Source organism: Mustela nivalis (genome assembly GCF_964662115.1).
Source record: "Mustela nivalis genome assembly, chromosome: 17".
Classification (NCBI taxonomy): domain Eukaryota; kingdom Metazoa; phylum Chordata; class Mammalia; order Carnivora; family Mustelidae; genus Mustela; species Mustela nivalis.
In genome coordinates this window covers 42,932,552-42,945,277 of record NC_139036.1, presented here as the reverse complement: position 1 = coordinate 42,945,277, position 12,726 = coordinate 42,932,552, and the positions used below count along the sequence as shown (strand labels likewise).

Here is a 12,726-nt window from a genome sequence, read left to right as displayed (position 1 = left end):
CTTTCTTTTTCTGTACTATTTGCATTCTCTAAACTATTGCTTTAATTTTACTTTTTAGTGTTTTGGTTTTAGTCGGGCTTTAGTAGCCCCAACGTGGGGCTTGAACTCAAAACCCTGAGATTAAGACCTGAGCTGAGATCAAGAGCCAGACGCTTAACCTACTGAGCCACCGAGGTGCCCCCTAATTTTACTTTTTAATGTCAATAGGGGATTGTCTAGGTCATGGAATCAGGAACCATCTTTATTACTTCTTTTGTTTTAATACCCTAAGAAACAAACAAATTTAAAGTTTACCAGGTGATTCTGATGTGTAGTCGGATTCAGGAAGACCTAATACCCTGGGCACCTCCAGGTCACACACCTTATACCCAACAACCCTCAGCAGGTGGACTGCGGACAGGAGAGGACCCCAGAGTACCCTGACAAGGGTTACAGGGTCCAGGCAGCCTTTAGGCTTTCAGGCTCCCAAAACAGAAGGTCATTTCTGAAGCTTTCCCCAACCAGCAGACAGAGTGAGGGGCAGACAGGTAAACCATCTCCCCAGGCAGACACCACCAAGTGTCCCTTCAGGACACAGGACATGAGAGTTCTAGGAAGAGGGGATGAGACATATACATCAGCAAAAAAAAGAAAAAAGCAAACTGTAACACATCGCTTACAGACAACCAAAGGACACAGAACAGAAGAAACACAGATCAGTGATCATATCCTCAGCCCTTAGGGTCCTTGTTGTAAAATGACCGAAATGATGCCTTCAGGCTGCTCTCTAGAGCCAGATATTTTGCTAAAGAATTAGGGAGGTGAAGAAGACCCCATGAATATGCAGCTTTCCAGACTGGGGACATTTAGTTTGGAGAGTGTCACAGAAAGGGGATACCAGAGTTAAGAGCATCAAGACGGATGCCTTAGAAGCACATCTTAAATATGCTAAGACTAGCAAAAAGAAGAGCATTGGGAAAGAATGTTGATAAACGGATAGTATGTGCTTTGTGGGCTTTTAAAAAAAATTTCTCATAGGAAAGGAGAGAGTAAGTCTCTCTTTGAACATAATTTCAAGCAGCAACATTAAATGATCTTCTGATCCAAAATGTCAGCCCTTTTAGACTCGTTCTAGAAGGATGATTATGGCAGGTATCTAAGTTTAAAATGATCAGAAACACCTAATGAAGGAAATAGTTCTCCATCTAAATATTTCATTTTCTTTCTGTCACTAGATCACACCAGCAACATGTGTGATCACTGCTGGTGGTATTTTAAAAATCTCACCAATTACCTGGAATTGACTGGGCTAAGTTGGTCTCAGCACATTAAAAGAGTTTTGTTAAGAGATATCGTTAAGGACAAATATTGAAATGTTTCATTTTAATTTGAAGTGCTGTTGCTGAATTATGAGTTGATATTTAAAGAAGGAAAGATCCAGACAGATGACTTTGCTTACTGCATCAGATGCAGAGGAGCACAGAGACCCACGCAGACTGGAGGTCTCTGGAGCAGTGGAGGACAGGAGGGCTTCTGAGTCTCTCACAAAAGAGCAGACATGTATAAGGTCCCACTGGCAGGAGAGAGAGTCATAGCTAAAATGGACCAAATGCCCATGCATCCCTCCAAACCAGAAGTTTAAAGAGCAGGGGAATTACTTCAAGAATCACAGGAATGTTCTTGCTCCATGCTGAAAAATCATCTAATACATGGTTACAAAAGACAGACATGAAAGTGGATAAGTCCAAGAGCTGCCTCTTGGATTAAGATGACGGGATTCTGAGAGGGCACAACAGTCACTTTGCTTCCATAGATAGGACTGTACTTACAGATTTTAATAGAAACTTAACTTAGGAGACCAATGGTAAAGATGATATTAGAATCTATTCATAAGAGGTGGATATCTTTTCTGTCATCTCAATGAGTAACAAGGACGTACTTCCCAAGAGCACACATGTCCCATGCTCTCAACGTAACTGAAAAGAATTCTGCTGCACTGTTTGCCACCTCTTTACACAAAATGTGATGGTTTGTCAGTTTTAATTCACTCACTGTTGCAGCCGCTGCTGCCTCTAGTCCCTGCTGGCTCGGGGTTGGGCTGACTGGGGCCTCCACAGGCTGCCCTTCCTGATAGTGAATGGAAGAGAAGAGGAAGGGGGAAAGAAAAAAAAGAGGGAGGGAGTGAGGGGGGAGACGAATGGAGGGTACATGGAAGGATGAAGATGGTCAGAAAAGGGAGAAGGAGGGTCTTGTAACTCAGCTGCTCTCCAACAGGAATAATAACCTAACAGCCTTTTGAGAGTCATGCAATAAGATCTTTCGGGCTTTACTAGGCAGTGTAATAAGTAAGCATTATTGCATAGGCAGAAATGAAAATCTGGCAACTTAAGTGTGTGTGTGTAGAATTCATAAGCACACATACATTAAGTAAATACAAGTGTATGTGCTCCTTTCTAAAAAGGAAAAAAAAAAAAAATCAGTGTTCTTTAAACCAAATGTTTTTTCCGGGTGTCTTGGTTGGTGAAAGTATCATGGTGTCATTTTAAAAGAAAATGTCTCAGCGTCAGCCCTGTGGTTGCCCAGGCAAACCACAGGAGTGGATTCACCTCCCTGCAGCTCTTGCAGCCCTGATCTGGCTGACGCTGCATCCAGGCAGGCCCAGACCTGGACTGTGCTGAGCACAGCATGAGCAAAGCATGGCCAGGAAAGGTAAAGACCTATGACTTGTTTTCTCTACCTGAGCTACACAAAGCTGAATCCAGATGTGCGAACAGCAAATACATGTGGTTTTTTGGTTTTTAAATTTCAGCAGGTCCAGTGCTCATGCTGGGATAGGACACAGGTGCATTTTAAGATCATATAGACTTATGCACAATTCATTATATCTGATGAGGAATTGCCTTGATCTCAAGGGGGGAAAAATCTAGTAACTTTCAGCAATAAAAATACACCCACCAAATGCTTCTTCCTCAAATATTGATGGCGAAGGACCAGTGGTTTAAACAGTAGCATCCAAGGCACACACAGTAGTGCAACCACTACCAGGAAACACTGAATTCCTTTCTACAAAGTAAGGACAAGGCACATCACATTAATCAAACATGCAGTTTCCAACTCCAGCACAAATATCCCCTAAACAGTACTTTCTTACTGATCTAACAGTAACACTATCTAGCTTCTCAAAATAATTAGATGATGTTGTGGCAAAGCCCAGGAATTGTCTCATAGGATGAGAATTATAAATTCTGCTCTTTGTGGATACAGGAATTATAATAGGTCCTCCGAAGCTAAAGAGGATGGGCTGAATTTAAGTCTGGATATATGGTCTGAAAACTAAAACCACAGAAAGAGATTTTTAAAGGCTTTGCCAGAGTCACAGAAGTATCTGGCTTCCTGACCTAGGGTAACCACCTAAGACAGTCCACCTCTGGGTTGACGCACCTGTCCAGAATACAGCATCGAATTACTAGAGTCCCCGTAGGAGAAGAGAAACATGTTTATGAAATGGATCAGAAGGCTCGGTGCTTTCTCGGATGTATTAGCATTATAGGCTGTCCACTTGTAAAATATGAGGATAACCAAGTAGCCGAACAAAGAGGTCATGAAGATTATTTCAGGAATAAATCCAAAGTAGATATTCAGGGGCTTCTTGAAATAGCTAGAAAGGAAGAGAGAAAAAAAATGTTAAAGGTCAACGGACCCAGAGGGGTGCCTGGCTGGCTCGGTCAGTGGAGCATGGGCCTCTTGGTCTCAGGGTTGTGTATTTGGGTCCCACACTGGGCACAGAGCTTACTTTAAAGGTGAAGAGACCCAGGGTCACCCCTACACGAAATGGAGTACTTAGTAGATTTCCTACCTACAGCTCCCTCAATTCTGTCCTTATCACTTAAAGAAGCAACAGCCAGAAGCACAGGAGGCCAACAGAAACAAGAAGGATTAACCGTGACTTCCAAACTTTTGGACCTTGAACATCCTGGTACCAACCCCAGTAATCTTTTCCCATGAGAAAGAGACTAGAAAATATAGTACATTCTGGGACCACAGTTCATAATTTTAAATGAGTTACCTATAAAAGAAAAAAGGTAACTCACTCATTTTGATGAAAATGACATAAGGTTTTTCAAAGATCTTCACTGCAGTTATGAATTGTTAAGGAACTAATATTACGCCTCATTTAAGAATATGAGATTTTTAGGGGGCACCTGGGTGGCTCAGTGGGTTAAGCCTCCGCCTTCAACTCAGGTCATGATCTCAGGATCCTGGGATTGAGCCCCACACTGGGCTCTCTGCTCAGCAGGGAGCCTGCTTCCCCCTTCTCTCTCTACCTGCCTCTCTGCCTCCTTCTGATCTCTCTATGTGTCAAATAAATAAACAAAATCTTTAAAACACAAAAAAAGAATATGCAATTTTTATAAAAGCACTTCTTTAACACAGAATGGGGTTCTGAGTTACTAATTCCTCCCCAAATAAGCCATTATATCTTTATGCAAAAGCATTATCTAAGCTATGCGTGTTCTTGTGACATAAATACAGCAACTCACGTATGGTTGAAGAGGCTCAAGGTGACTCCAAACATCATGTGGGTGATGCCGAGGATAACAGACGTTTTCATTTTAAAGGAGTTGAGAAAGGTCAATTTATTGGTAGCAATGTTCCAGATCTGTCACAACACAAGGAAACAAAAAGGCATTACAGAGTTCGTGAATAGGATATTATTCACCTATTTCTTTTTCTTTAAAAGTAAGCTCTACAAAAAAAAAAAAAAAAAGTAAGCTCTACTCCCAATGTGGGGCTAGAACTCATGACCCTGAGATCAAAAGTTGCATACTCCACCAGCTGAGTGAGCCAGGTGCCTGGCTTTTTTTTTTTAGTTATAGAAAATCCTAAACACAGACTTAAGTAGAGAAGACAGTATAACAAACTCACATTTACCTATGACCCAGATGCACAATTACCTATTGACTCAAGGTCAATCTTCTTTTATCATACAGACAATCTACTTTCCACCTCCATATTATTTGGAAGCAAAGTCCAGGTATCATATCATTTTACCAGTAAATATTTGACTTTTTTGTTTGTTTTAAGAAAGAGAGAGCCCGCCTGCTGGGGAAAAGGAGGAGAGGTGGGGAGAAGGGCTGAAAGAGAGAGAGAGAGTTTTTTTTTTTTTTTAAGACTTTATTTATTTGAGAGAGAGAGAGAGTGAGAGCATACAAGCAGGTGGAAGGGCAGAGGCAGAGGAAGAAGCAGACTCCCTGCTGAGGATGTAGGACTTGATCCTAGGACCCCAGGATCACAACCTGAGCCAAAGGCAGATGCTTAACTGACTGAGCCACCCAGGTACCCAACAGAGATAATCTTTTTTTTTTTTTTTAATATTTTTATTTATTTATTTGACAGAGAGAGAGAGATCACAAGGAGGCAGAGAGGCAGACAGAGAGAGAGGGTGAAGCAGGCTCCTTGCTCAGCAGGGATCCCAATGCATGGCTCAATCCCAGGACCCTGAGATCATGACCTGAAGTGAAGGCAGAGGCTTAACCCACTGAACCACCCATGCACCCCAAGAGAGAATCTTAAGCAGGCTCCACACCCAGGATGGACATGGGGCCCGATCTCATGACCCTGAGGTCATGATCTGAGCTGAAATCAAGATCAGATGGTTAACTGCCTGAGCCACCCAGGCACCACACCCTACCTTTTTTAGGTAAGGACTAATTTTAAAACATGACCACAATACTGTTATCACTCCCAAAAGCATTAACAATGACTCTTTAATATCATGAAACATACAGTCAGTATTTAAAATTCTTTGAGGGACGCCTAGGTGGCTCAGTTGCTTAAGCAGCTGCCTTCGGCTCAGGTCATGATCCCAGCGTCCTGGGATTGAGTCCCACATCGGGCTCCTTGCTCAGCAGGGAGCCTGCTTCTCCCTCTGCCTCTGCCTGCCATTCTGTCTGCCTGTGCTCGCTCTCCGCCCCCTCTGATAAATAAATAAAATCTTAAAAAAAAAAATTCTTTGATTGTGCCCCAATTTTTTATTTATTTATTTTTAAAAAGATTTTATTTATTTGAGAGAGAGAGAGAGAGAAGGATAGCACAAGTTAGGGAGAGAAGCAGAGGCAGAGGGAGAGGGACAAGGAGGCTCCCTGCTCAGCAGGGGTTAATCCCAGGACTCTTTGGATCATGACCTGAGCCAAATGAAGGCAAATGCTTAACTGACTGAGTCACCCAGGCACCCTATGCTTCAATTAAAAGAAAAAGAAATTCATTTATTCAAAGTAGAGTCCAGATTAGGTCTCTACACTGACACAGCTCTTAAATATCTAATCTATAAATTCTCCCTCTACTCTCCTTTTTTTTTTCTTACAAAATATTTGAAGAAGCTGGGACATTTATTTTGTAGATGTTCCCACGGTCATTGTTTTCCTGATCATATCCCCATGGTGCTGTCTTTCCATCTATTTTTATTTTTTTAAATTTTATTGGGAAAATAAGAATCTATTTGAAACAGGAAAAAGGAAAAGAAAACAGAGAAAGAGAGAGAGAGAAAGAAACAAAGGAAAAAAAAAAAAAGAAATGTAAAATGTTAGTCTGAAGGACAAACGAGTTGTGAGGAAACACCTGGAGCTCGAGCTCAAAACAGTCTCTTCCCCTGGTGCTGGAGTTTTGCCATCCTGTGGGATCCATAGCGTGTCATTCACCTGTTCTTCCAGTCTGTCTTCTGGGGGAGTTCCATCTATTTTTAAATATCAGTTGCCTTAAGCTTTGTCACCTGGGCCTGGACATCTGCAATATTTTCCACAGTTCTGCCTCCACTTGACCATCAGATTATGTTTCCTGAACCAACGCCTCCAATGCAGGCACTTCCCTGTGCCCAAACCTACCCCACACCCCCACTGTCTTTTTCAGGATGAAGAGCAGACTCAGGAACATGAGGAGCCAGGTCTTCCATCGGCTAGCCTGGCATCATGTTTCCTGAACCGGGGTCCTTGTGAGGCGCTCACGCTCGGCGACTTCTAACCTGAAAACTTGTGGCTGATTCTCTCTCAGACCCAGTGTACCCTAAGATTCAGTTCTATAGCTCCAACGGCCTGATGGACATGTATACCTGCACGTCCAACAGGCTCTTCAAACTCAAAACCTACCCTTAAGCATCAAATGAGATGTATGCAAGACAACAACAAAACCAAACCAAACCAAAAAACTTTCTGTTAACTACAGAACACTATAGAATGTTACCTAGTATTATTATTAGACTAAGCTACTTGAGGGCAGGGGCTACAACTGCAATTATGTGTTTCCCCCAGCAAGCACTATGCCTAGACACAATGGGATTCAGTAAACATTTGTTATGTGAAATGTTATTCAACCTCTTCAAGCCTCTGTCTCCTTATCTGTATGACAGGGAGAGCAGTACTTACTTTCCTGCTAGAAATATTTCAGGGCAGAGGACAGAGATTGGCCCACAGAGACCATTTCAGTAACATTTGCTTTTATAATAATCAAAATGAGTAACTGTGTAACTCCTCACTTCTATGCTTTTGCACATACTTCTCTCTCACCTGTAACAGTCTGAAATTTTTAACATTTTCTTTATTTATTCATGAGAGATAGAAAAAGAGAGAGAGAGAGGCAGAGGGAGAAACAGGCTCCCGACCACGCAGGGAGCCTAATGTGGGACTTGATCCCAGGACCCTGGGATTCTGACCTGAGTTGAATGCAGACGCTTAACCAACTGAGACGCCCAGGCGCCCCCGAAATATTTTTTAAAGGCCAAATTAATGCCCATTTTTTAAAGAAACCTTGATCTTTCTGTCCCATAACGATCTGTTTTTCCTCTGGAATTCTGTGCTCCTTTTTGTCTAATGCTCATTCTTAAATTCCTCCCTCCATCCCCTTTTTTAAAAAAATATTTTATTTATTTGTATGACAGACAGAGATCCCAAGTAGGCAGAGAGGCAGGCAGAGAGAGAGGGGGAAGCAGGCTCCCCGCTGAGCAGAGAGCCCGATGCGGGGCTCGATCCCAGGACCGTGAGATCATGACCTGAGCTGAAGGCAGAGGCTTTAACCCATTGAGCCACCCAGGCGCCCTCCTCCATCCCCTTTTAAACAGACAATACAAAAGATTTGATCACACTTTATTTGCCTAAGTTTTTGTTTTTGTTAATTCTGGGAAAAGTTTCTGTAAGTATGTAAGGATAAAAATGGAAATCTAAAAATCCATAGAAAGAACTGCTTCTGCTTTGTTAAAACATCTGCTAAAAATAAAAGCCAAACTAAGTTAAACAGAAATAAACTGGGAAGGAGTCTTAAAAGTCAGTCTTCCCAGGGTCAAAATTATCACACACCTCAGAAATAAATAGTACAGAAAAAATTATTTGGCTCCCTAAGGCATGGTTTGGAAGTACTCTAGACCCCTCCACAAAGGCTTTCCAAAAATACTTCAGCTGAAAACCAAGTTAACTATCTTCAATTTAATTCTCTCACTTCCAGGTTACAGTTTAAAACTCTGGTGTTAGGGGCACCTTGGTGGCTCAGTTGGTTGGGCGTCTGACTCTTGGTTTCGGCTCCGGTCATGATCTCAGCGTCATGGGACCAAGCCCTGAAACGGGCTCTGTGCTCAGCAAGGACTCAGCTTGGGATGCTTTCCCTCTTCCTCTTCCTGCCCCTCTGCCCTTCCCCGACACACATGCACACTCTCTCTCACTCTCTCTTAAGTAAGTACGTAAATAAACCAATAAATCTTTTTTTTAAATGTGGTATTAGACAAAAGGAAAGAAGTGTTCTTACTGGATCGATGCCAAAAGGGTATGGTCCACCAAAAACTCCAGGGACGGATGGGTTCAACTGCAGAACAGGGTTCCCCCGAAGTGTCTCCTCCCTACCACGTCAGGAGAAAAGTTCCATTTATTTTTATCAAGAGAGGAAAACTGCTGGGGTCCAAAACTGATCCTAAAAGAAACTACTTCAGCTGTCCTCTCTCTTCAATAAAAGAGGAGAGACTAGCATCTGAGAATAAGAAGGGAGCAGAAATAACAAGACCACAAACAAACACACCTACACAATTAAGTAAGGAATTTGGGGACTCTGCTTTTAATTTACAAGACGAAACAATGTGCCTAAATTTATAGTCTCGGTTTCTTTTTCTTCTTCTTCTTCTTCTTTTTTTTTTTTTAAATAGGCTCCACACTTAGGGCTGCCTGGGTGGCTCAGTTGGCTAAGCATAAGTAGGCTCCACACCCAGCGTGGAGCCCAATATAGGGCTTGAATTCACAACTCCAAGATCAAGACCTGAGCTGATTTCAACAGTCAGGTGTTTAACTGACTGGGCCACCCAGGCACCCCAGGCACTCAGTTTCTTGATAGTGTTGAAGGAATCACAAACATTTGCTTGGCTGGGGCATAAATAAGAGGGGACACTGGATTCTTCCTAAACAGAGACACTGTCAGCCACCTCTTCAAGAGGTATAAGTTTACCTCTTGTCTGGACAATCAGAGCTGAACAGAAACGGAATGAACTTTGACTTTTAGCTTCTTTGCAACTTACGTCCAATTATATAAAGTGAACATTGGCCGTACGCTCCAGGATGACCCGAAGATATTAAGAGACTTGGAAAAGCAATCATTGTAGATGAGGCCAGTGTAGATGGAAAACACGCCCATCAACAGGATAATGTACCGGCCGCTGAACACGGTGCTAAACATCTGGGAACCAGAAGAAAGACATCAATGAAACGTACTCCTCATGGCTCATGTTGTGACAATGTTACAGAGAATATATGACCCTTCTTCTCACACTAATCTACCCCACCCACCTTGGGTCAGAGAGCTTAGAGTAAAAGCCAAATACAGTGCTAACAAGAAATTACTTTCACAACACATGACCACTTTAGAGTTAAAATGAATATAACTTCTCTACTCCTGCAACGGCCTCTGTAACTTCTCTGTAAATGCATGGATAAAAGACTCCCAGATCATAATTTTATAATGAATGTTTGAGAGATGACAAAGTTTCAGTCCAACGCAGATGGAGCAAACATTACCTCATTCTCATTCTTCTGAGAGAGGATCCGGCTCTCCCTCAATACCATCCATACAGCAAAAAGGGTCATCAAAATACCATGGCCAAAGTCCCCAAACATCACAGCAAACAGGAAAGGGAAAGTGATGATGGTATATGGAGCTATAAAGAAACCAGAGGGAAAAAGCAAAGTACAGGAAACCGTGACCATCAGCAGCAGATCACATTCTTCCTCATACACTAAGATCAGTATAAGGGGACTTATTCTCTAGCTGTTGGTCAGACGGACTCCCAGAGAAAATCTTCCATGACAGGATCCCCACGTCCTCACAAAGCAGCTCTGATGGGATCCGGGTGACCATTAGCATTTTAAACAAAGAACACAGGAAGTGAAAGTTCTGTCCCTAGCCCTGGCAACAGTGTGGTTTGTTCTTTGATTCCCTTTCTCTAAGCCCAGAACGCTGCTCCTTTGACAGGCAAGCTTTCTTCTCTTGTGCAGCAACCATTTCTCAGCTGAATAAAGTTCCCAGGTAAGTGGGAGGAAGCCCAGAGCCCAGAGAAAAGCCAGTCCCGCAGACTTTAGCTAAAAACAAACTTTCAGACTTGTGACTTAATATATTACTCTGTTTTTGCTTTGTGAAATCTGTTTTGTGTCTAAAATGGTAGATAATTGCTATGTTTTCTCTAACCTGGAATAGGGAAGCCATTTAAAAATATCAGAAATCTCCGAACAAACTTTTTGCTTAAAGCACTTCCTACAAATGGTATGCTAGAGAAAGTCAGGTGTTTCATAGTTGTGAGGGCACACAAAAGAATCCAATCCCCTGAGCTCACTCCTATAAAACCATGTCTCAAAGGAGAGCCGCCCAGTAATAAACTTCCCTCCCTGTGTCAAAATGGGCACCTCCTTACAGGAATTCCGTCAGGGCTGAGGTCTTGACTACATCGTTAGTTTTATGCCAGTTACTCAGGAACATTTGAAGAGAGGCATTAGAAGAAACAAACAAACAAACAAATAAAACCTCTAGAGGGAGAAGATTCAAGCTTTTTTACCTGGATTTATCTCTCGGTAAGTTCCAATTCCATAAGCATCAACTATGTTCTGAAAGCCATATGTGAACTTGTTTGTTTTGTTATAGGTTGGGGGTGTCTGATTTGTTTGCATCCTGTTCAGAATAGAGGGCACAGTGGAACCACTGTGTTCCTGAGAAATAGTAAACACATATATCAAAATTAGATCATATGTATTTATCAAAACTCATCAAACTACACATATAAAATAGGTGCTTTTTACGTTATGTTTATGTCGATCTTGCCCAGTCTTTAGAGAAATATGATCTAGGTATAAAATCTACAGTGAAAGATTTAAATTAAGTGTTACAAGGAATATCCTTATGTGAGAAAATTCAATTCTAAAATGTGCAACCAAAGAAAACATGGAACTTCCTTGTCTGGAGACATTCTCATGTGCCTTTCTAAGAGTATCGTTGTTCTGTCCTTTTATGGAGAAAGCAGCATTAAGAGTATTATTGTTCTGCCCTTTTATGGAGAAAGCAGTGTTATCTTCTTGAACTCTAACTACTAGACAGGACTGCCAGGGTTATTTCTCGGAGCAGTCTGATGGGAGAGCCTGGGTGGCTCAGTTGGTTAAGTGGCTGTCTTTGGCTCAGGTCATGATCTCAGAGTCCTGGGATCAACGACCCTGTACTGGGCTCCCTGCTCAGTGGGGTCTGCTTCTCCCTCTTCCTCTGCCCCTTCCTACCTTGTGCTCTGCCTTCCCTCTCTCTCAAGAAAATAGAATCTTAAAAAAAAAAAAAAAAAAAAAAAAAAAAAGGAACCAGTCTGAGGAACAAAGAGAATGGATAAAGAAACTAACATTCTGGTCAGGAGCTATTCTGAAGAAGCATGAGTATATACCCAAGTCATTTCATCTTTTTTAAAAAAATATTTTAATATTTATATAATAATTTTGAGAGTGAGAGAGTGTGTATGTGTGTGTATATGACTAGAGGAGGAGGAGAGAGAGAATCCCAAGTAGACTCCACACTCAGCACGGAGCCCGATGTGGGGCTGGATCTCACAGCCCTGAGATCATCATGACTTGAGCTGAAATCAAGTCAGACACTCAGCCGACTGAGGACTGAGCCACCCAAGAGCCCAGTCATTTCATTTTTTTGAACTGCAGTTTCCACGTCTGGAAAACAAGGTTATACGAAATGTATTGTTAGGAGGCAAGAGGAGTACAAGATGAGTCTAAGAACTCTGAAAGTAGAAATGCCATAAAATGTCATCAATTAATGTTAGTATGGATGAGAACTGCTCCTCCCAGCTGCACTGCCAGCTGTGGGGGACTCACCGTGCCCCTTCTGAGCGCGAACTGGATGGAGTCGAGGTCGGTAACGGGGCACCAGACCTCTGCGATCAGACACTTCTGGGTCACGTCGATGTTGCACAGGTTCAGGGTGTGGTAAATGGCCTTCATCTTCCGCACTTTGATGAACCAGACTCGGATGTTCTTAGCAGCTGCCTGCAGGACCCTCTGGCGGTGATCCTCTGTTTGATTGAGAACCTTATGGGAGAGAAAGCAGCAAGGAGAGATCCTTCTACACCAGGCTTAGGTCTCAGCATATAAATGGCCAAGAGGCACAGCTTTCTGAGAAGAATTGCTAGGGATTTATTCTTCTTCTGACGAGAATGGCCTTTTTTCGGGGAGGATTATAGGGAATTAG

General features: G+C 42.4%; 1 protein-coding gene across 17 annotated transcripts in view; it reads right to left on the bottom strand.

The window, feature by feature from the left end:
- ATP6V0A1 (ATPase H+ transporting V0 subunit a1) overlaps positions 1-12,726 on the bottom strand; it is a 66,974-nt gene that overhangs the window by 16,055 nt on the left and 38,193 nt on the right. For 11 of the 17 annotated variants that reach the window (XR_014304676.1, XR_014304677.1, XR_014304678.1 and 8 more), the window contains exons 10-17: positions 12,354-12,566; positions 11,051-11,201; positions 10,020-10,159; positions 9,524-9,681; positions 8,767-8,857; positions 4,521-4,639; positions 3,421-3,637; positions 2,935-3,042 (exon numbers count right to left, since the gene is read on the bottom strand). Coding sequence is in view for 13 of the 17 variants with exons in the window: in XM_082706108.1 (XP_082562234.1) it covers positions 2,935-3,042; positions 3,421-3,637; positions 4,521-4,639; positions 8,767-8,857; positions 9,524-9,681; positions 10,020-10,159; positions 11,051-11,201; positions 12,354-12,566 (1,197 nt within the window). In the remaining 4 variants the exon portion in view is untranslated. Of the gene's footprint in view, positions 1-2,031; positions 2,107-2,934; positions 3,043-3,420; positions 3,638-4,520; positions 4,640-8,766; positions 8,858-9,523; positions 9,682-10,019; positions 10,160-11,050; positions 11,202-12,353; positions 12,567-12,726 lie in introns of all 17 variants that reach the window. The other 6 variants (XM_082706102.1, XM_082706097.1, XM_082706103.1 and 3 more) reach the window with 1 other exon arrangement.